This window comes from Zeus faber (assembly GCF_960531495.2).
Source record: "Zeus faber genome assembly, chromosome: 3".
NCBI lineage: Eukaryota > Metazoa > Chordata > Actinopteri > Zeiformes > Zeidae > Zeus > Zeus faber.
Window position 1 is genome coordinate 23,642,842 of NC_137190.1, and position 23,839 is coordinate 23,666,680.

Below are 23,839 nucleotides of genomic sequence, written 5' to 3' on the forward strand. Positions count from 1 at the left end.
CGTCGTCGTTTATACACACACACACACACACACACACACCATCTATCGATTCATCTTTTTTTTTTTTTCATATGTTTTAGCTGATGTTGCAAAAAATTGTTTCCAAATCCGAGCAGTTGGGTGCAAAGTGGCAGTATCTGCGTTCATGTATGATCCAACTGATGCAAATATTATAAAGAACGCATGCGAACCTGCTGTTCCCTTTTCGCTAAAATGTGTTTCCAACTCTTCTCTGTGAAGCCACTTGTTGAAACAACCGCTATCTGCGCCGACGCCTGCTTAGTTCGGGGCTTTATCTCGGACGAGCAAACAGTCGGAGGCCAGGCATGACAACTGCCTTACCCAAAACTTAAAATCAAGATCATGTTTTCCCATTGTAGCTCACACTAAATGTACAAACTATTTACACTTTTATATGCATCCAATATTTGATTTTGTGAAGTTTTACAATCAAACAAAATACAAAATCACCCTATATACAACCTATATACTGACATTACAAAGTGATAGTGTGAGTAGGTAGTAGTAGTAGTAAGAAAGTAAGTCATTTATTATTATTTGAAATACGTGTCATTTATAATTCTGGTCTTGACACCTTCCAGCAGCACCAACGACCTCTGACCACCATTTTCCTTTTAGTAGCAACTGGACAAAAACAGAATGTATAGATGTAGAATGAGCCCAAATAAGTGAGTAAGGGGTGAGGTGTAATTATACTGTGACACTATTAAATATTAAGAAGATACAATGGCTCCAGTGTTATTACCAATATATCAACAATATATAGCTCCTGTATGAGAGAGAGAGAGAGATCATTTACGTTTTTCAAACAGATGTAATTTAAATACTGCCCGTCTCTATGAACATGCTGTGTGAACATGCTGTGTGAACACTGCGTTAATGCGGACACTAGACTGTGTTGACTACACTAGTTATCACAGTGTAGTGTGAGGGTGTTGAGTTAAATGTCCAGTTCACAATACCAGGTGGCAGGGTTTTGCAAATGACCACAATTTATGAAAAACGCAAAAATATAGCCAATACTTAAAAGCCGTTATCGACTGTAAATGTTCTGACACAACTGGTTTTAAGAGGAAAATGCCGCGGATTTAACAAGAGTGACCTCTGGCTCAGGTTTAGTGAGCCTGAGGTGCCACAAACCAGACATTCCAGTTTTTCATGCAACTGGGGAGCAAGATTTCTTTAAAAAAAAAAAAAAAAAAAAACGCACAACTTGGGACGTTGTTGCCATCCACTCGGAAAGCTGCTTAGCCTGAGCTACCATTCACTCCACCATAGAAGGAGAACCTGAACAGATAATTGGAGGAAAATGTGGTTTTACTGGGGTACGACTGCACTGGGGTGACATAACATATGTATAACAAAACAAATCATCATGGATCATTATTTGAGATTAATTTAATGGAAGTAGCTAGCATAATAGTTACATTTGGTGGCACCAGCAGCATCTATCTGGGAAACCAGTGTTTAGCATAAAAAACAAAACATGTTTGTTTGTTTTTTTTAATCAAATACAGTATATTCAAATGCTCTTTCAATAATCACTTTGCGTTATCATTCAGAAGTGTGCTCAGTTAGTCCATGGATTCAGTCTCCGTGTGCTGGGATTCCCCCTGAATTCATACGCTCTGAAAATAGCAGCGTGTATCTGCATCTGGTGTGGAACTCAGCACTCAGGGTGTTTGATTTCAGACACAGAACTATACTTTAGCACTGATAGGAAGAAAGCAGTTAGCTGGTCACTGTTATAATAAAGCTTTTCAGTTAAAAATAAATAAATTATATATAAATAATTTATTTTTTAAACATAGACAGCGCAACAGATTGACCGGAGTGAATCCATCCCTATTTTACTGCACATGTTATAAAGGAACGAATTTACACAACATCCTAGAATGACCTTTTGCACAGAAGTCCTGCAGAATGTGGCCTTCTTTCGTTTTATTTGTTTTTCTCGTGTTTTACTTGAACTGGGCTTGTTGTTGCACACATTCACCATTCCAGTGGTTGGGGCGGCTTACATAATCAATTTGAGGAAATAAACAACTGTCTCACAAGGATTTGGGCTTATTTGCCCAGTGGCCGAGATTACTGTTCAAATAATCACATTATGGATGTTTTTCAGCGGCTTAGCACATGGCTCTGTGCTGACAAATAGCCTTTCCAAACATCCCGTCTATAAAAATGATTTTGTTGTTTAAATTGTGCCGTAGTATTGTATTTCTTGAATAAACCCCTATCTCCTATAGTTTTTCCAAGAATAAAGGCTGATATATAAGGGCTGAAACACACAAATACCCACAGAAACCCTTATAAATACACATAATTAAGTTTATGGGAAACTACTATCCAGCTAATCCAAATATACACAGCCAACAATAAGGGGAAATTGTGAATTTATTGTCCCACGAGGTTATAAAAAGCTGATTGCAGGCAGTTAGAGAGCCATCCCTCCAATCCAAAGAAAGGTAGATGTACAAACGAAAGCTCTTTCTCGTGTCCATGTACCATCGACTGCACAGACATTAAGAGTGTTACAAAACAAGCACGGGAGATCCTTATACAGAAATATAGCACAGCACAAGAGTAGTGATTCCTAACCTGGGGTGCCAGACAGGGCGTCACCAGAGGGGGGTCATGGAGGCTGGATGATTTGAGGCAAATGTTTCCTAATGCTTAAATATTGGTTATAAAATCCATGACTTTATGTTTTCTATATGTATAATATTGTATTATTCTATTCCCTAAAATCCTTTCTCTCACTTAATTTAGAATGGAACCAATTCAGATAAAAACTACAGCCTGCCACTAATAAATACATTTAAATACATTTAAATGGGGGGCGTCTCAGAGTGAATCTGATTTGATTTAGGGGGTCACAGAGGAAAACGCTTTGGGAACCCCCTGTGCTCGGAAAATCTTCTCGGACTCTGTCAGCCGTGCAGTCTTATCTGTGCTGTCCACTGTCGGTGAAGTCCAGGTTAATCCCAGAGAGCAGTTCTCCTCCGCAGGAGTGGCTCAGCAGCTCCTTCAAGGCCTCGTTCACGTCGTTGTTGAACACGGTGGAAAAACTACAGTTGGGGTGACCCCCGCCACCGCTGCCCCCATCCGTGGGAAACGAGCCCACCAACTCCTGCACCCACTTCAGCTCGTTGCTGAGCTCCTGCCGCAGCGACTCGAAGCGGCTCCTCCGCTCCTGGTAGCGGTTGGTGATGGCGACGAGGTCGACGTCGACGCTCCGCATGTCGTCCTGCAGGCTCCTCTTCATGGCCTCCACCTTGCGGAACTCGTAGCGGATTTGGGAGAGTTCGTGGCGGACCCCTTCACTCTCCTCCTTGTACCAGGCCTCCTTGTCATTGTAAATGGAGACCATGGCGTCAATGTCATCCTGCAAGGAATCGTGCGCGGCTGCCAGGCTGACGAAGGAGCCCTCCATCTGGCCGATGTCCTCCACCACCTGGGCAAAGCGTTCAAAGTTGACGTAGGTGTTGTTGGGCGGCATGCTGGAGTGGGACTTGATGGTGTATTCCCTCAGGCGTTTGGTCTTGAGCTGACGGCGCTCACGTTTCTTGGTCTGCGGTGCCTTGGTTTCGTCCTTGTGCTCATTGGACTTGAGTGGAGGAAAATAAATAGTCATTGAGGGGAGAGGAATACTCGTTGGAAGCTTCCCCTAACAGCTTTGGGCATGCATCGATACCGTTGCTACCGTGGACGTACTCCATCATGCAGATGCAGTTTTGACAAGTTTAAAGGTGAAATGCATTCGGTGCCATCCCTCGATCTACGGCACAGCACAACCATACACTGCAGATGACGTGTCTTTACGCTTGCCACATGCCGTGCCGTAAGTATAGCCCGTTCACATTTAGGTGAAAAGGAAGCTTTCATCAATGCTGGACATCATGTAAAACAAACCAAAGGGTGATTGCCTAATCTAACACGGCAAAACCAGACCAAACCGATCCGTGTAGTGTATCTGATATCTATTATCAATGATTATGCATGCATTTTCATAAGTTAAATAAGGACTCTGCAGCAACAGAAACACCATCACACACAACCCATCTACAACTATACATACAACTGTACAGGAGTTCTTTTGAAACCGAAATCAAGTGTCCCAAATACCTTAATCCATTGGTGGTTAAGAGCATCTTGGATAGTTAACCTTTTTCTGCAAGATACACAATGTACAAAATTGACGCTGCATGGAGTGTGCAATTTATGAAACAATTTTGGTGAGGATTTGAGACCTACTTTAACATGCCATGTTTTCTGTTTACATTTGACCTCTTACTCTTTGTCCCTCTCCAGCAGCTGCCTGATGAATTTCTTTGCCAGTTCACTAGTGTGGCAGAAGAATTCCTCATCAAACTCATAGTTTATGGCGGAGATGTTCCCCAGCGTGTCCTGCTTGCTCTCTCCCAGGAAGGGCGAGGCACCGCTCAGTCTGGAAAAAAAACATTACATGAGGTTTTTTATGACACTTTTTTACAAGATAAAGGAGGAGTTGTAATGTGGTACTATAATTTGTTTGACTTACAGGATGTAAGTTATGACACCTATGCTCCACATGTCTGCCTCCAGTCCTAGTGGCTCATAGTTGACAATCTCTGGAGCTGAGAGTTAATGAGTTGGCACAAGAGATTTAAGACAAATATCAGAAAGCAAGAAAAGATCCTACTTTTGGAAAGGGATTTGAAGCTGTTGAGAGAGACTCTGCTGTAATTGAGATCACTGCTGAGGTATGCTCAAGATTATCATTATTCTATTAGATTATCATGATGATTATAAGAAGATTATCAGGATTTCAAAACAGCCAATGGGCAAATTTGCATGAAAGACACACGTGGCGTTCATAGCGGGAGCCGAACCTTGCTGAGGCGGTTCAAATGTCAATTAATGATATGGCCTTCAAACATAGGTGAACAATTATTCATGTCAAGAAGTATAAAAGGAAAAAAAAAAAAAGCAACTAAGTCAGTAAAATAAATAAATAATAATAATAATGACAAAACGTCATGACGCCTACCCACAAACTCAGGAGTTCCAAAGATGTTCTTGAATTCAACTCCTGCTTCAATCTTGTGAGCCAGACCAAAATCAATGAGTTTGATTCGAGGCAAAGGCACATTCTTGTCCAGGAGCATTATGTTTTCTGGCTGCACGGCAGAAAATAACATGGTTTACTAATGGAAAAGCATGATAACTGCTCTGCATTCGAATTAAGTGCTGTTCTTCACTCCCTTGTAAAAAAAAACAAAACTCCAACAACTGAATTGCAAGTTAAATTGTATTTCAATTATGGTATTCTCTTTTTTTATCAATTATAATTATTGAGTTCTGTTACATGTTTTTCATGGCTAAGCGACTCATTAGGAGTGATCTTCATTTTAAGGTCTGCTTCATGATCACTAAAGTAAAGCAGTCAAGTCAATTGTGAGATAGAATAAATATAAAATAACACGTTCCATTTCAAATATCATGAAGACAGCAATACAAATGACTGAAAAAACACAGTGATGACAATCGGTATCAAAAATGATTTCTTATGACATATATTTGTCAAGTTATTAATTAGGTAATTAGGCCGTTTAGAGGTCTAGGTAATGTGAAATTGTAGATGTATCTGGCCATACATCCTCTTTGGTTTGAACACAGAGATTATACATAACACAAAGCTGATTTGTTTCTTGCTCCGAGGAAGGTCTGTCCCTAGTCTTGAAAATGGCATAATTATGAATTATTAGTTTATTCCTAGGTCAGCATAAAGCTATACTTTGCCAGTCTAACATCAGAATATGCAAAATAGTCCCTGACACTGATGTGCATGTGGATGTATTCATGTAGAAGATCAACTGTATATGTACATGTATATGTCTCATTAAGGAGGAATGGACAGGGGACGCCTTTGGTAGCTATGTTATTTTTACCGCTTGCTGTTTCTCTTCCCTCTGTCTGTCCTAGCGTCCTTATTTTGGCAGATCCTGGGCACATCTCTGTTATCACGCCCAACGACTGCACCCTTATTGAGTTCTGTTTTTTAAGCTGACACAGCAGTATCTCTGAGGCACAGGAGGAAACAGGGGTTTCCGCTTTTCTTTAGCACAAAAATCTCATGGTACAACAGAGCAAGACATCTCCTTGTAGAAATGATCGGGTAAATAAATGATCTAAAAGAAGACCTTCAACTATTGAGATTGTCTTTTTTAGAGATTGTCTGCATTCACGGGATCTTTTCCTGAAATGAACTCTTAGAGGATTGTGCACAGCTATGAGATATCAACAATTTCTGCCGTGTATAGTAAAATGACAAAACTTACATTCTAATTGTGTGTACCCATCCCGGGCCTTATTTCGGCCCTGTACAGTAAAATGTGAACTAACTGCACCATCTTGTGGTCATACTGTGATGTTTTAGTGTCCTTGCTGTACTTCTGTGGGATGGTATAATACATTTACTACACCCCTCAAACGACAAACAAAGATCCGCTCCCCTTGCCCTGGAATCCACACAGCAAAAATGGCAACTTATCTGCCAAAGTGTTCAAATGTGAAAGCTGAGAACGCAACCTCACTCGATGACAATTAAATAAAAAAAACCTATGGCGCGCGTCACACAGTATGGCCTGTGCAGAGATCAGATCAGTCCATTTCAGTGATTCGAAAGTATGACTGGGCTTCCACAAATGCACCCTGAACAAAACGACGTGTTCGATATCCAGCAACATGACAAAAGCGTGGTTGGCGACATCAGTTGCGCGGACGAACCTTGAGGTCAAAGTGGGCTATGTTCCTGGAGTGGAGGTAGTTCACCCCTTCCAAGATCTGTTTGATGAACTGCGTGGCCTCCTCCTCGCTCAGCGACTCCTTCTGTGCGAGGAAGTCAAACAGCTCTCCTCCGGACACCCTGCCGCAAAGACACCTGTCACCTCAAGATCTGGCGACCTGGGTCCACTGTGACATGTTTAACAAATGTTCTCGATAAGATAAGCAAAAAAAGGGACAGCAGAACATAGAGTATCAAGGTAAGCACGTTAAACAATATAAAATATATAGAAAAAAAACACTATAAATAGGAACCAGAGTACTGAGCGTATTGCACATATTTTGACAGATTGCACATCAGGGATTCTACTTTTCCTTTTTTTTTTTAAATAAGAAATTGCACTCTGTGTGTGTGTGTGTGTGTGTGTGTGTGTGTGTGTGTGTGTGTGTGTGTGTGTGTGTGTGTGTGTGTGTGTGTGTGTGTGTGTGCGCGTGTGCGTACCGGCTGCGCTGTTGGTTATACAGTCTGACAGCCGCAGAAAGGAAGGACCTGCGATAGCGCTCCTTCCCACACTTTGGGTGAAGCGTCCTACTGCTGAAGGAGCTCTCCAGTGCTGTCAGAGTCTCATGCATGGGGTGGGATTTGTTCTCCATCATGGATGACAGCTGAGCCATCATCCTCCTTTCTCCCACCACCTGCACTGGGTTCAGGGGGCCCCCCAGGACAGAGCTGGCCTTCTTGATCAGTTTGTCAAGTCTCTTCCTATCAGCTGTGGTGAGGCTGTTGCCCCAGCAGACCACTCCATAAAAGATGGCTGACACCGTGGCTGCCACCACGGTGTCGAAGAAGGTCCTCAGCAGAGCCCCCTGCACTCCAAAGGACCTAAGTCTTCTGAGCAGAGAGTCTGCTCTGACCCTTCTTGTAAAGTGCATGTGTTTACATGTGAACTACGCCGGTGGGGAAATAACCTATTAGGACGGACTGCCTCGTGCCCCTTTGTTGGACAAGTTGCAACCGGCAACTTCTCCGCTGTTAAATCTTGCTGCCCTATCACGGTCCAGCCAGTTTTGCCATTTACTCGACTCGTACAAAGTTAACGGTCACAATATTGTCTCAGTGTTGTCGCTCACCTCTGCGCTCCGAGGCCCTTTTCCCCTTGTGCTACTCACAGCTGGAGGATGAGAACCACGTCGGTGCGGTTCTCGTAGACGTCGTGCAGCGTGACGATGTTGGGGTGCTGGATCTGCCGCAGGATGCTCACTTCCCGCTGGATCTCCTCCCGCCGCACCCCCCGCAGGCTGGCCACACTCTGCCGCTTCTTGATGAATTTGGCGGCAAACTCCAGCCCCGTGCTCCTCTCCCTGCATTGCTTCACGATGGCAAACTGCCCGCTGGAGGGGTTTGAACAGGGGGAAGAAAATCTTGTAGAGGAACTCTTGGGAAGATCTGTTAAGCATGCTGCAATAATTCAGTCAATATAGTCAATATAGTGTCAATATAATTTTTTTCATAGTATTTACGACTAACTTTTGTACCCTCACATATTTCAACTTGGTCTCGTAGATATTTCCAACTAGTCTATTCATAGTGAGGTGTTTGACCGGCATGTGATAAGCCGGCTGATTCTGCTCACATGTCAAGAGCCGCACATGACAAGTTATCATTAAATCTCTGTGGTTAATCACTGCTTGTCGTAGCGTACACCACGGAGGCAGACAAACAAAGTTGTCTGTTAAGAAATCAAAGGTTGAATGTCAATATCAGATTTCCCTGCTGGAGTGAGAGAGAAAAGGACCGTGTCATGAGCCAACATACCACGGTGGGGCTGCAAGTGGGGAAAGCTAAAATGATCCAGCGACTTTAAAAAGCCACAGCACCATGGTGACAGTTGTCTGTCTGACATAACACAGCACCTTGGGTACAAAGCACATTCTCCATGAAAACAAACAACACATTTTCACCTTAACTTCAACATACAAGAAGTAGTTGAAGTAATTTTCTGATTCCATTAGATCAGTAGTGAGATGGTGTCTCTATAAGACTGCATAAGATAAGATAATAAAGGATAGTACTTCATTGTCCCCTTAAGTGAAATTCAAGAAAATCAAGAAATAAGACCTTGGTTACATGTGAATCTCTGCGCCAAGTTCAAATCATTCCATTATGATATCGGGATCAGAACATTTGCGTCTGGCAGTGAATACATTTGTTACGAAAGTTTGCATAGAGTTAAACCGTGGTGAACTTAGACACGCGGAATATCAGAGACAACATCTTAACAACATCTTTTGTTATTATTTTGTCATTATCACCAAAATATTTTGGTGCCCGCAATATGCCACCTATTGATACAATCAGCACCTTAACAGATCATATCAAGCACATTGTTTAATATTGATTTTAAGTAGGCCCTGTTTCAATTATTAAGATTGCTTTTAACAAGTACAGATTATTACACAGCTAGGCCCCAGCAGATGCAATAGCAGAATATTCCATTTTGTTTTGACAAGTACAAGAAAATTAAGAGAGCTGCGTGCAGACAGTGTGCAGCTCTTGGGGAAAAGGTTTCACTGAAAGGAACATCAGGGGATTGTTTTGTTTTTTTATGCTAAAATAATGAGCATTAAATGAGATCCAAGGGGCTTATCTTAGTATACATCTTCATATGATGAGAAGTCTTACCTTCCCAGCTCTTCACCAATTTCATAGAAATCCTCCACATTCTGTTGCTTAAATAAGGCCATTTCCACAATCCTTATCCGTAGGTGGTAAACAGTTATGGTTCACACTTCATGGTATCAGGCCCATCCTGTAACAGCAAAGCATGGATCTGAATGTTGTCTGAGCTTTTGGGCACGTTGCCCTGAAGTATTGTACTAGTTTAGTGAGTATATACTAATAGTATAGTAGCAGTGACTCTATGCAACATAAATAGTTAATAGTCACACTGTTGCTACTCCACATTAGGCTTAAAGAACCACTATTGGGTTGAAAGGCGGACTAGTTTTGATTGTCTGCAACTAAGTCTGTATCCTGTGCACCCGGTTTAAGTTTTCTTATGTCACATGTACAATAAAAGTGCAACTAGTCTGGCTCAAAACGAATGACTGATAAATCTGCAAGTCTTTGATATACAATTCACAAAATGGTTGACATTATGTCTTCCAAGACAAAAACAGGCAACGTGTGGGAAACAAATCAACGCATATCAAGGATGTGCGTGAATCCTTGTGCCACTTTCCATATATAAAGATAACTAGTGTTACAATTCCATAACCCATGACCCAGCTTGGCTTTGGTTACACTAAAGTGACTTTAATGCACAAAAGTAACTGATACACGCCTACTTAATGATAATTATGGAATAAAACAAGGGCAGTCCAACAATATCAAAATCAATATAGCGATAATAAATAAAGCCATGAACAAATATCTCCGTAGGAGTTGTAAATGTATTAGAACGGTCGGGTGTGAAAACAAAAAGCTTACAGTTAACAATTTGTGTCCGACCAAACAGACTGCATCGGCCCTCACACCCAACAGCAGTAGAAAATGTCACACTTTATTAATAATATGGGAATAAGATGGTCTTACCGTGTGCCATGTTTCTGGAGCTTGTGGCACCAAGAGGGGCCTGTCCTCTGCAGGGTGGAAGCTGCCACAGTGACAGCACGCAGGCTAGACGGGTGACATTACAGCAGGCACACCATATTGGTGGAGGGGGTCAAAGTGCGCTCCTATTTCTAGTGCAGCCCAAGTGAGGCCACCTGTCGGGGCAGAGCAGCATGAAAGCCTGACACCTGCCGGCTGCCGCTTTGAATCTGCTTTCCAGGCTGCCTCCCTCTGAGCAATGCTGCTGCATCCCAGCTATTACTATAAAACACGTTTTTATTGGAATTTCTGTTTGTGTGCAGCTTTCATTCATGTGAATTCATGAGGGTTAATCAAAAAGTCAAAATATATATCCATATATATCCAATGTATCCAATATGTCCATAATTTAAGAGGATGCATTTAAAATCCCTAAAATGACTATAAATAGCGTAGAGGTGGAGGCACATCGTTCATTCAGGGTTCAAAGGTTAAATAGAACTATAGTTTGATACAAATGGGTCTTGACCTAAATAAACATTGAGCTCAGGACTACAATATGTGTACAGGTATTTGTAAACATTTTAAATAGTCCCCATTGGCTCAGGTAAGCAAACGAAGACAACAAACCAACTATGCGGCCAGTAGGTCAGGATATTATGTGATTTGTTTTCTTGTGTTCTTTCAGGTTACCCTGGATGAGGGCGCGCTTTGTTTAAGCACATAGCTACTATGGGTAACGCTATGGGGTGTGGTTTAGTTTCTTGATGGGTGTGATGTGTTGAAGAATGAAGGAGTGACCGCTGACGCTGACTTGATTCAAATAATAGTTTTATTACACAAATCAGCATCAAACCAGACTTGCCATGGATGTCCTGGGAGAGACCCGAGCCAGAAGGAATCTCTCCCCAGTGACGCTCAGCATTCGCTTTTAAAGCTTTACAGAGATAACATACCACATCTGGTTCCAACCCATACGTGCCTGCTCAGCCTATGTCCTGTCATAAGTCTAAACATTTCCTCCTCTGGTCAAGCTGGAGGAAACTACATTTCTCCCCCATAGAACCTCTGATTAGACCCATTGTTGTCTTCGCTCTTCCTATGACAACAAGGCAGTAAATCTACAGTAACATACGTTACTATTATTCCCGCACTATATTTCTGCCCTGGGAGCTCAGTGACCTATTCACCTCAAACCTTCCAGACACCTCATATTACATAGCCTAGGCCCACATATCTTTCAGTTTGCAGTTTGTTTTTCCTGTGTTTTGAGTCCATACCCTCACCGCCCAAATTTGGAACACGGAAGAGCAATAGTAAAATGCAATTCCGTGTGAATGGTTGTAGACAATGGCACCATTCAGGTGAGAGATGCTCAACCAAAATAGTCAAATGAGGTACGGACATTCATTAACAAGATAAACGTCACCCGAGCGCCAAGGTAGACAGGACGGTGTGTGTCCTGCTGTAGTAGTGTTTTAGAAAGGCGTGAGGATGGACAGGATGCTGGATGTGGATCTTCAGATGGAGGCGTTGGAGGGAGGCCTGCGGGAGCTGGTGCTGAGATGGTTCAGAGAGACACAGGAACAACTCATACTGCACAACGGAAACTTTCCTGACTGGTTCCGGGGCTTCGTCACCAGACGGTAAGTGCAAGGAGGATCGGAGCCACAACATCATGCGGGTTTTGGTTTTTTTCCACCTCCATGTTCTGTATTTGCCTTTTTCCCTCCGAGTGCTGTACTGTGACCTTGTTTAATCGTTCCGTCCTCTCTGCCCCATGCAGGGATGCAGAAGACCAACTAAGAGATCAGACTCTGGGTTGTTTTCTCATTCGGCTCAGTGATAAAGTCCTTGGCTACATTCTCTCGTACAAGTGAGGCCTATACAATCTCTTAAGGAGTTTATTTGATGAAATGATGCGGATGATGCTAAGAGAAAAATCACAATCATTAGAACTTGACAGATCCTTCCTTCATTGTGACTCATTGCCTTCGTTGGCTTTTTCTGCTGTTTACGCAAATCTGCCAAAGGGGACTTGACCGGTGTCGCCATTTTGTCATCAATCAGAACAAGGCGGGACACTTTGTCATAGCAGGTGACCCTCAGACCCACCACAGTCTCACAGATCTCATACTACACTACAAAGCCAGCCCCATACAGCCGTTTGGAGAGTACCTCACCTCCTGCAGCGACCAGGTAAAGACGGAGCACTAAGCACCGGCTTATTTTCTGCTTTTGTTTTCCAGAATGACCAAAATAGCTAATAGGATGTTTCCATTCAGTATATCCCACGAGAAGCCCGGGACGAGGGACTTTCGAGACAAAATCCCTGATAAGTAAGGCGGGACTCCAGATTTGCGACTGATCTTGGCTGGTGTTTGTATTGCAGAACAACCAAAGTGAACTGTATGACGTGGTAAAAGTGGAGTCCCAAGAGAAGTCGGTGCTAAGCGTACAAGCACTGAAGAGTCTATGGGACCAGAAGAACGACCAAAGCGGCGACAGGAAGACTACCCGGAAGGCAAAGCAGCAAACGGCGCTTCCCACCGTGCAACCGCCTGCGCTGCCTCCTAAATCCAGAACAAGGAAGTTGACGGGAACAGTGTCGGTGGATACAATGTCCCTCTCACAGGTATTGTGAAAATTGTAATCTAGATGTCGCATTTGAGTTACATATGGAATATCTTGATACAAACATTAGGTCAAGGGAAAATCATAAATAAACCCAGTGATGGAGGATAAGATTTGTCACGAGTCCTACACTCCATGATTTCTCAAATCGGAATATTACACTAAAAAGACTTTCTTACATGCGTCACTCCAAGGTTTTGGCAACAACTGTCCCCTCACTGCCAATAGACAAGACCACAGAAATGTAAGGCTCAGGCTGGAAGAATCCTCTTTTCCACATGTATGCAGATATAGTCTCTTTGTGGCACTTTCTCTCATAGGTACCACCAGTACCAAGACGAGGCATACCCCTCAGCCACTCCCTGAGTGGATCTTTCCCTACTGACAAGAGCGCACAGCACAGCCAAATCCAACCCAACTTCATGGACCAAGAAAACGTGGAAAGACCAAGAGCATCAATGCTCCTAAACCCAGTGGAAAAAGACAGTGAGATAATAGCAGAAAACCTGTCATCGCTCAATAGCATTGATTCTGGAAGTACTGACAGTCTAATGGAGGACAGAAGCACGTCTGTAGTGAGACGGGATGCAAACATGGAGGAAGCCTACACCAACCGCCTAGATCCCCTGTGCTCAGCATCCCCAAAATCCGATTCTGCTGCCCTAAAGACGGTCACCTGCCAAACCTACTCCCTTCACGTGCCCAGGGGCAGCATGAGAGATGATGCAAACATGGAGGAAGCCTACACCAATCGACTAAATCCCATGTGCTCAACACCCCCAAAATCAGATTCTGCTGCCCTAAAGACAGTCACCTGCCAAACCTACTCCCTACATGTGCCCAGGGGCGGCTTGAGAGAGACCACCACGCTCGATGACGTCCAAACTGAGCAGCTGGACTCGCTGAAGTCCAATCCACTCTACCAGGCCTCTGAGTGCTGTGGTGAGACTCCGGCACAGCGCGAAGACAGCGTGTACGCTGAGGTCCCCGCCGGTCCAACCCTCCCAGGCCACCGTCCCATTGAGAACGACTATGAATTAATTTCGGCGGCGTGTCCGGCGCAGAGCAACACCTATGAGACGCTGGAAGATGTGAAGGGCAAGCAACCCAAATCCACCCTGGGAAAAAGTGTAGGTCCCTACTGTTGCTCAGAGTAAAGTTGTTGATGTTTGAAAGGTGATTTTAATGATTTCTATTTTCTAATTTCAGAATATCAAATGGCGGAAATTTCTTCCTGAATACAAGAAAAAATGAAATCTATACAAAGAACCTGTAGTAGAAGCGAGGACGAAGATGGTTTTCTATTCCCTCGCTTTGGAAACAAAAGGATTATATTTAATTTATACAGCTATTATTATGATCAACTACTATCGGTTAAAGAAAACAATGAATAGTTAATTAACTTCATATTTTAAAATGAAAAAGCTTTCACATTTTTTTTAAATATTTCACTAAATATAGTATAAAGCACCTCTATATGATGCAGATCCATGCTAAATTCTGTCTCTGTTGAAATTGACAACATAACATGTTGAGCTCTTCTCTGTCCCCACCTCACTTTTTTTTTTAAATGAAATATCAAAATTTGAGTGTCCACAGTGGACAAGGACCAAGGCTCCGAAAACAATCGGGGCGCAATCGAGAGGGAGACCCCGAACTTAATCAAAACAATCTATTTCTCAGCTTTAACTCTTAATAATTCCATTCCCGAGCAATGTAAATACTAGTAAAGTACAGTCTACGTCTACTTTTGACCTTATCAAGCTTTAACATATTGTATATTGCAATCTTTGCTATGCATTGTGTTCCATGTGCTTATATACAAACTATTACTCTATTAGTAAACAATGATAATGATAAACTGAAGTGATGGTGCACATCTGTGGTAATTTGTATATATATTGTATAGACATTTTAGTTTAATTTTAATATTATTTTCATTATCCTTTTTTACGGACTGTTACGTTACTGTTACTATATATATATATATATATATATATATATATATATATATCAACATCAACATTTTTTTTTAATGCTTATGGTCATATAAATGTACCTGGTGAAAATAAAAGCGAACTTCACTGCACTGTCACGCACTGCAGTAACTTTGAAGGCAAAAAAATTGTACCGTACATAAATAAATACATCAAAAGACGACAGCAGTTTAGACGGCTCTACCTTTGACCTTAAGAGGTAAATACTTGACTATACGTATATCATATTTATTTAGACTTTTTGGTCTTTATTCAATTTTTTTTTTGATCGGCCAACTTTTTATTTCTATGTTTTCGGTCCGCCAGCCCACATTTCAAAATATTGAAACCTTTCCTCACTCTTTCCCAAACCACCATAAGTTGAAAACTTGAAAGCCTGATATATTAATTATTATTATTATTATTATTATTATTATTAGATTGACTCATTTCCCCATCGCCCAACGTGAAGGTAAGGTAAAAAAACAACAACAGAATAGTTATGCAAATCACTGGTTTGCCTGGAGTGGCAGCTGCTTCATGCTGCGTTCTATTATTTATCTATTTATTTATTTATTATTATTATTATTATTATTATTATTATTATTATTTATTTATTTATTTATCCATTTATTTATTTATTTATTCATTCATTTATTTATTTATTTATTTTTATTTTGTTTATATCATTCTATTCACTAACTGCATAACGTTTTAACAATCAGTTAGTTTCAGTTATTTAGCTAGGTAGGTATGTAGTAACTATTGCGGATAATCTCCAGCTGCGTTGCAGAGACATTTCACTGCATATACGTATGAAAGCATGTTTATGTAAACCTCTTGAATCTTGAATCCTCAATCATTAGAACTCGGATCAGATCAGGTCTCCCCACTTCCGAGCTAAATGTGTTCCACTTCCATTGACTTCCATTGTCATTAACGTGCCACCTCGTCACTATTCGAGGCCTCGCTTCCCGTTGCGACTGACGTCTTGTGGTTGTGACGTCAGATCGGCCCGAAATTCCAATTTGGGATTCTGATTTAAATGGCAGCTAATTTGCGCCTTTGCCAGTGGGGGTCGGATTGTTCCGAGTTCCGACGTCGATGGAATGCGGCGATAGGTGCCACAGGATTAGGATCAGCGCCCTGCGGCGACACCAAGGACGCGTGGGGTCTAAAAATAAAGACTACGAAAATACACCCAAAAAGACTACAATATGCTCGCACTGTCGTAAAAGCTTAACGCCAAGGAGACATTGCGGAAGTACGCTCTCTCCCCGTTCAGTTGTGTGTGAGAAGTGAATGCTTCACTTCGCGTAATTTTTTTTTTTTTATTTATTAGCGCTACATATCGAGACGTTTCTTCCCCCACAACAAGATGGGCACTAGAGATGACGAATACGACTATTTGTTCAAAGGTAAAGATGGAGCCCACTTCGTTCCTGTTATCTCTGCTGTTCCGTGTGTTTGCTAGTTAGCTTCCAGCTAGCAGAGCAGGCCGCTGGGCACCGTGTCTCCTGTCAGCTGCTTTGTTTTGAACCAAGCGACCGAGTTGCACCAACCGCCGTGTGGTGGTTATTTTAACGACACGAAGGCGATTATTTGTCGAGCTGTGTGTTTAAATGGCCTTTCGGCGAAGTGAAGAGGCGACACGGGGTTTTGCTAACTGGCTAGCGTTAGCGGATAGGACACACCTATTGTCTGGGGAACATCCAACTGAGCTGTGTGACAGTTAATTATACTTAATATTTCTGACACGAATCATTTCTAATCACTACTAGTTGCTGGCTCTGGACATAGAACAACATCCCAACGCGCGCGCGCGCGCGCGCGCACACACACACACACACACACACACACACACGCACACACTACAACTTGTGCAATATATGGTAAGAGTGATAAAATAGCGTTTTGTAAAAACTTAAACCTTGTATGTTGTAATAATTTAGTAATAACTTCGTAACAATTTAGACCTATCATGTCTATTATTGTATAGGTATTGCATAGGGTATATGCTTAGACCCTGCTATATTCTTTTGATTTAATGTATGCTGTGCAGAGAATCACATTTAGTATAATCAGTATATTTCTGTATGCTTGACTGTTCTTAAGACTGTTGAGCTTTATATGCCAATGGAACCAACCACATCAAAAACGTATTCCTTGTTTATGAAAATGTACTAGAGTTAAACAGACATGCATTAGGAAGCGTGGTTGTTGTAGCTTTCAGTCAGGTGTGTGTGCGTCAATACTGTGGTTTGAGTCACAGCGTCCTTGAACATAATAACACCCCTAACCAAGACAAACTACTGTCATTTGTGTCATGAGCAGAATGGTATAGTAGGTCATGGAATGGCACAGTTGGGTCTTCTGCTTATGTAATAATAACATGACGTTCAGTCGTAAATGACATCTGTCATCTGTATTACACGACTGGACGTTATGGAAGGGCTGCTCTTCACGCGAATATCTAAATAATCACAAAATTGAATTTTAAGTAAGTCACTGCTATCTCCCTAACTATAGTACATAGTTACAAGGACGTTTGTACTAAAAAAAAAAAAAAACTTCAGAGATTGTGATCCCAGAGGTTAAAACTTATCAAATGCGGTCCTTAATATGAAAAGGTTTGAGAATCCCTGCCTTAAACCGTACAAGCATCTTAATTCAATGGATCACGATACCTTGCATTACTAGTAATGCAGCAGTATATTGCAGTTTGCATCTTTCATTTAGGCCTGTGGTCACTCAGCTTTGATCAGTTACCGAGGCTGCAGTGTTACTATATTTAGCAACATTACATTTTTTTAACTTGAATGCTAACTTGTCACCATTCTCTTTCAGTGGTCTTGATAGGCGATTCGGGTGTGGGCAAGAGTAACCTCCTATCCCGCTTCACCCGCAACGAGTTCAATCTTGAGAGTAAGAGCACCATTGGGGTGGAGTTTGCCACGCGGAGCATTCAGGTGGATGGAAAAACCGTGAAGGCGCAGATCTGGGACACAGCAGGACAAGAGCGCTATCGTGCCATCACATCTGCGTGAGTCAGAGGCGATGACTCTCTGGTGCCATGTATGAAAGTGTACATATTTCCATCCGCCCATCTTGAACTTGAACTTGAAATATAGCGTCATTCTTTCTATGGTTTCTTTCATTTCAGTGATCTGCCCTAAAGTTTTCCCTTGTTAATATAATCAACAACAAGTCACAATGACACTATTATTCAACATGAACACTTTGTCTTAAATAAATAGCCCTCGATACCCCTCCTTGTACAGTGAACAAGATGCATTGATAGATAATATAATGACTTTTTGTAAAATGTTTCTTTTTAATGAAAGGATGTTCAGTGTTTCCCCTATAATTGCTCAGACCTGTTTGGTAACGAGTGCAGGGGGAAGCCACAACAGGTCAACAAAGCTTTTTTCTTTGTGTCGAAAACCACCCAACACCTATTCCTTTGGAAATTTAGTTGAGTTTTACTTCTAAAACAAGGTCAACAAAGCTTTTTTCTTTGTGTCAAAAACCACCCAACACCTATTCCTTTGGAAATTTAGTTGAGTTTTACTTCTAAAACAAGGTCAACAAAGCTTTTTTCTTTGTGTCAAAAACCACCCAACACCTATTCCTTTGGAAATTTAGTTGAGTTTTACTTCTAAAACAGCTCAGTATGTAATTTTTAAGCATTGATTGGGGCCTATCTTGCAACAACTGTGTTATGTTGTTGCATCACCAAGGCAACCCTGTGGCCCACACAAATCATACATTCTGGGATTGACTACTTTTAGATGCATTGAAAATTTGTACTACGGGATGCTTAGTGGAAATTTGAAGAAAAACAAAACTTGGATTTGGAGTTTCCCACCATGAGAAGTAGGAGGTGTGAGGCTGTTGGCACTGTTGTTACAGCAATGAATATAATCAAGTCATACATGGGCATGACTTGGTTATATTCATTGCTGTAACAACAGTGCCAAATAATTGCATTTAGTAAAATGTAATGCAAAATATTCAAAACCATTTCAGTCAGTGTCCATTGTGGTATAATTCAATAACAAAAATACAAATTGTATTTTAATAATTTCACAAAACTAAAATCTACCAACTCTACTAGACTTAACAAGTTTCCCCGTTAATAAATGTTTTATTAGCTTTATTATTAGCTTTATTAGCTTATTGAAAGTTCAGTGTTATCTTTGTTGGCAAAGATAACACTGAACAATAACACTGTGTGCTTGGTTTGTTCGGTAGCTTGATAAGAAAGCATGTAGCAGAAGCATGTAACCAGAGGAACTCATTTTGATTGCTAACCTTATGTCCGCGTTAACTGTTGCCAGTTGCAGTCATTTGTTTCTGCTGAAATGACCTCTCTATGTGGTGTGCGCAACACAAAGGCGTTAGGAAACCTTCGGAAACATACTCTGCGCTCGTGATGCACGGCATCTCCTGTCTTTGTCTTTCTCCCACTCGATACTTTGGGTTACACTTTAAAATTGAGACAAATACAAAAAATGTATTTAACATTTCAGAGCCGAAAAATCAGAGCCGAGTCCATATTAACCTTTACCCTTCTCCCTCACGTGCAGGTACTACCGTGGTGCGGTGGGGGCTCTCCTGGTCTACGACATCGCCAAGCACCTGACCTACGAGAACGTGGAGCGCTGGCTGAAGGAGCTGAGGGACCACGCCGACAGCAACATCGTCATCATGCTGGTCGGCAACAAGAGCGACCTGCGGCACCTCCGCGCCGTCCCCACCGACGAGGCCCGGGCCTTCGCAGGTGACGCTCTGGCTGCTTTATCTTACTATCCGGAGCTGATTTGTTCTGAATAATCCACTGTATCCACAGTGGAGCTGACACAACGTTCCTTCGAGCTGAAAGTCCAGAAGTACTGGGACGAAGCCAGTACCAAGCAGCCGCACTAGTTTAAACTGGTGTAGGTTATGAAGTTACTCTGCGTCGGTGGCATATGTTGCCTTCAGTGCCTGGTTTTAGCTGCATTAACGACAAAGAATGTGCAGCAAACAAATACAGAAACATGCGCGCTGGCAAATTAGATTTGTATCCTCTAACTTGACAATTTGAATGCATTTCTTCCCCGCACGACCCCACCGCACCGTCATCCATTACGGTTGTAGCTCGCATCTCGTTATTTGATAAATAACGTAACTCTTTGTGGCTTCGTCTGTGGCTTGCTGGACTTGGGTCGGGCTGCAAACTTTCCTTTGATGTTCCTTGTGTTCAGTGTTTCTATTCTGTTGGAAGGTTCCTGGACTGTCAGGTCACTCGCGCTGTTTGAGCTTTTGAGCATCGGTCTGAGTTGAATCGAATTGGAATATTTGGCATTTTGACACACTTGGCTATCAGGTGGGAAAAACGGGATGATGATATTTTTAATTGGAATGCATTACGATCCCACTGCTTAGAGATGAGAAAGCATCTCCAAACCTCTCCTCCAGGTGGTGTCCTGCATTTCTTTGGTGTTTTGAGGCGGTGGAGCTGGTTCCTGCTGCTTTGATCTGTCACATGTCGAATTATCTGCGGCTGCCTCTGCCATCGGCTTATGGCATTCGTACTTTACAGTTATGAATGCCGGTCATAACTGGAACATTATGAATGTGTCGTTGTTATTCCCTCTGTCGAAAACGTGGTGTTTGTGTTTACGCTGCAGAGAAAAATGGATTATCCTTCCTGGAGACGTCGGCCTTGGATTCCACCAATGTCGAGACGGCGTTCCAGACTATTCTCACAGGTGTGTGTGTGTGTCTGTCTGTCTGTCTGTCTGTGTGTGTGTGTGTGTGTGCGCGTGTGTGTGTGTGTGTGTGTGGGGGGGGACTGGTCTCTTTGGAAGACAACTTTTTGGTTTGGAAGTGCACCAGGAAAATGGGTCCTCACTTAGCAGGTGTATTTACTCGGACCTCACCTTGACACCAGTACACATGTGTGTGTGCGTACATGTGAGATTTGAGTTGTTGGTGTCGCCATGGTCCAAAATAAAGGTTGAACTCATCAGACTGGCGGCAGTTAAGCAGCAGAATGATATTGATATGCTCCGCTCGCGCCTCCAGAAATCTACCGCATCGTGTCCCAGAAGCAGATGTCGGAGCGTCAGGAGAGCGACATGTCCCCCAGCAACAACGTGGTCAACATCCAGGTGCAGCCGACCGAGAACAAACCAAAGATGCAGTGCTGTCAGAACATCTAGCCCCGCCCCCCACAACCCCGTCTCCTCACCCCTCCACCCCCGCCGTCTTAAAATAGACTGCCTCGGTTATCGGGATCGGGATCCGTAGCTGATAGTCTCCAACCCTGACACCCCTCCTCCCTCCCTGCCTCCCCCCTCCCAGTCTAGAGTCACTGTGGGCTGGGCCCTCCGAGCCGAGCTCCTCCCCCTCCGGCAGCTGCAGGGTGACGGGCAGCGGGCGTTTCTTATCCATTACAAGTTAATTTCCTTAGATGCGCTGACATGTCACAAAATGTCTTAATATATGAATGTGATTTGTTTTCCTCTTTGTTTGTTTTTATTTTTTTGTTTTGTTTTTCCCCCCAGTCCACCCTTTCCGTTTTCTTTTTGTTTTGCTCTCGTTGGTTTCCACTGTTCCTCTCTTTCTCATGTTCCTTCTTTGTGTCGCGTGACTTTCTTTACAGGCGTATAAATTCGACGGCACATTGACGCTGCGCCGATGTGTATTCCCGTACGGAAACCTCTCTATCCGCCTCCCGTCATTTTAAAGCTAGCTCCCTCCTTTTTAGTGCAATGTACTGTCGTGGAAACCGTTTGGATGTATGGAGCGCGGTGTAGACGCGCTCTCGTGGTCGTGTAATAAGAGTGATCTGATTGCTGTGAAAATACCGCTAGTGAAACGTAGACCCTTCTTTTGCGTTGGCTCAGCTTCAAGCAGGTGTAAAGTCGCATGTAGCCAGCTGCTTCGTAACGCATTACCACTTTATTTACAGTGAGCGACATGATCGGGCCGGCCTTGCATGTTTCTAAAGATGGCGTTCTACACTGTTGCATGCTTGTTTCGGGTAAAAGGCTCAATCTAGAATGAAGAGGGTAACACTACCGTTGGTTTGAGGCCGAGTTACATCTTACACCTTCCATGTGGAAACCTGAAAAAGATTCCTGCACTTGCATTTGATGATTTCTGGAGGGGAGTGGGTGTCTGTCACTCACGTGAACTGCTTCTATAAGTAGTGCAGCACGGTTAGACGCTCGACGGGGGCTTGTGAAAAATATCTGTTCATTTAATTAACAACTTATTTTCAGGGGAACTCCACTGAACGCTCCTGGTCCAACATGAAGCAGTTGTTAGCCACGCACTGTAATAATGGCAAACAGGTAAAACTGCTGCGACTATGCAGCCGATGGCCATTTGCAAAGGTCTGAGTTTAGGTTTGTATAGCAACCGAGGGAATGCAAGTCATTGAGGAAGTATTCATATGTCCCCTTTCTATAATTGAACACCTCTGCTAAGGCACGCATGCTCCAAGTGTAGTAACAAAACCTATGTGGCAACTGTATCGGAAAAAAAATAAGCAAATGGGACCCTTGTGACATTTTTATCCAACCAGCTTTCTAGCATTAATTCCACCTGTATATGTATTTTTATTCATTAGGACCATGAATAAATATAAAAAAAATATATAAAATACAAAAAAAAAAATAAAATCCAAGTGTTCTGTTTTGCACAACCTAGCACTGATCACATTCATCTAGAGGACACGGATTCCGCCACCATTTCCTGCTGCTTGCTTTGTCGGGCTCGGTCATATTCTTAGTCATCGCTACCTGGTACATAAACAACGGTAGCTCCTACTGTACGGAAGTGAGTGTCATCTGTCGAGCTTTGTAAATAGACATGTTTTAGTGATTTCTGGCAAAACTGTTGCGTTAGCTTCTCTTCAGTGCCTACTCTCACCACACTTCCCAGTCTCCACCTGCTAACAACACACCCCTGTGCTCACCTTTTCCTTAAATGTCCAACAGCATAGCATTTGTCTATCCCACGAGGCCTCCGAGGACGGGACGGGACGTTGTGCTGTGCCACGGTCACAGAAAGCCTATGTACACCGCACTGCCTCTGACACAATGCATGGCTTTTTGTAAAGACTCCCCACTCCATTTCATAATGCCTTATTACTCTAACAAAGTCCTGACTGTTCATGCGACGTGCTTGGGGATGGTCAGCGGACGGTCGAGCCGGCCTATTCTTAGGACAGGTCCAGACGTTAAAACGACGACAGAAGCCTTGCTAACAAACTACTGACTACTGTTCAGAGTGTCTGTTCTGTTACATTTCCAAGTTCTAGCTGTATCAGTGAGGTGTTGTCAAGCAGATATACCATGCTGAGTTTGTATGTGTGTGTTTAGAGGCGGGTTAGAAAGGTAGCTCGAGTACGTGAGCTTGGCTGGCAAGTCCGACGGCGTTTTGTTCTTTTGCTTTATTTTATTCAAACTGACGGCCCTGCCAGCCTCATCTCTCCAGACACACTAGCTAGCAATCTGTGCAAGTATAGAGAAGTGATTCCTTTTACTTTTGAAACATAATTTATAATCTTCGCACATACCTCCGTTGTTTCTTTTTGTTTTCATTGTTTTTTAAAGAAGTGTGTTTTACTTTTTTTTTTTAAGAAACTTGAAATGTGCTGTCACTATAGCTGACTGTAATTGCGATGAAAATGTGTACGATTAAAAGCTGAGTCATTTCAATGAATTTGAAGGTTTAAAAGAGGGGGGAGTTTAACTAAATGGTGTTATGTTTTTGTACAGATTGATTAAATTGTACAATTGTGTTCATATCTTAAGTTATCAGTTCATCTTAATAAAGCGCACCTGTCATA

At 42.5% G+C, this 23,839-nt stretch overlaps 2 protein-coding genes across 2 annotated transcripts; one reads left to right on the plus strand and one right to left on the minus strand.

Moving 5' to 3' along the window:
- Positions 1–1,289: 1,289 nt before the first annotated feature.
- On the minus strand, positions 1,290–10,486 carry dapk2a (death-associated protein kinase 2a). Its single transcript, XM_079998178.1, has 9 exons — positions 10,385–10,486; positions 9,473–9,599; positions 7,960–8,181; positions 6,793–6,931; positions 5,054–5,183; positions 4,565–4,640; positions 4,319–4,471; positions 4,150–4,195; positions 1,290–3,631 (listed from the first exon to the last, which is right to left on the minus strand). Exons 2-9 carry the CDS (start codon positions 9,532–9,534, stop codon positions 2,969–2,971), a joined length of 1,491 nt encoding a protein of 496 aa, XP_079854304.1. The 5' UTR covers positions 9,535–9,599; positions 10,385–10,486; the 3' UTR covers positions 1,290–2,968.
- Positions 10,487–16,261: 5,775 nt separating this feature from the next.
- On the plus strand, positions 16,262–23,839 carry LOC307228486 (ras-related protein Rab-11A). Its single transcript, XM_079998156.1, has 5 exons — positions 16,262–16,409; positions 17,839–18,034; positions 19,581–19,774; positions 20,667–20,747; positions 21,064–23,839. The coding sequence occupies exons 1-5, from the start codon at positions 16,370–16,372 to the stop codon at positions 21,198–21,200; spliced, it is 648 nt and encodes a 215-aa protein (XP_079854282.1). The 5' UTR covers positions 16,262–16,369; the 3' UTR covers positions 21,201–23,839.

Bases quoted from the DNA above. Each gene is read 5' to 3' on its own strand.
- dapk2a (XM_079998178.1), bottom strand. From the start codon at position 9,534: ATGGCCTTATTTAAGCAACAGAATGTGGAGGATTTCTATGAAATTGGT. The intron at 5,184-6,792 runs GTTCGTCCGCGC...TCTGCCGTGCAG, and splicing joins TAGCCCACTTTGACCTCAAG to CCAGAAAACATAATGCTCCT. The intron at 4,472-4,564 runs GTAAGTCAAACA...TTTTTTTTCCAG, and splicing joins GGTGTCATAACTTACATCCT to ACTGAGCGGTGCCTCGCCCT.
- LOC307228486 (XM_079998156.1), top strand. From the start codon at position 16,370: ATGGGCACTAGAGATGACGAATACGACTATTTGTTCAAAG. The intron at 19,775-20,666 runs GTGACGCTCTGG...TTTACGCTGCAG, and splicing joins CGAGGCCCGGGCCTTCGCAG to AGAAAAATGGATTATCCTTC. The intron at 20,748-21,063 runs GTGTGTGTGTGT...TCGCGCCTCCAG, and splicing joins GTTCCAGACTATTCTCACAG to AAATCTACCGCATCGTGTCC.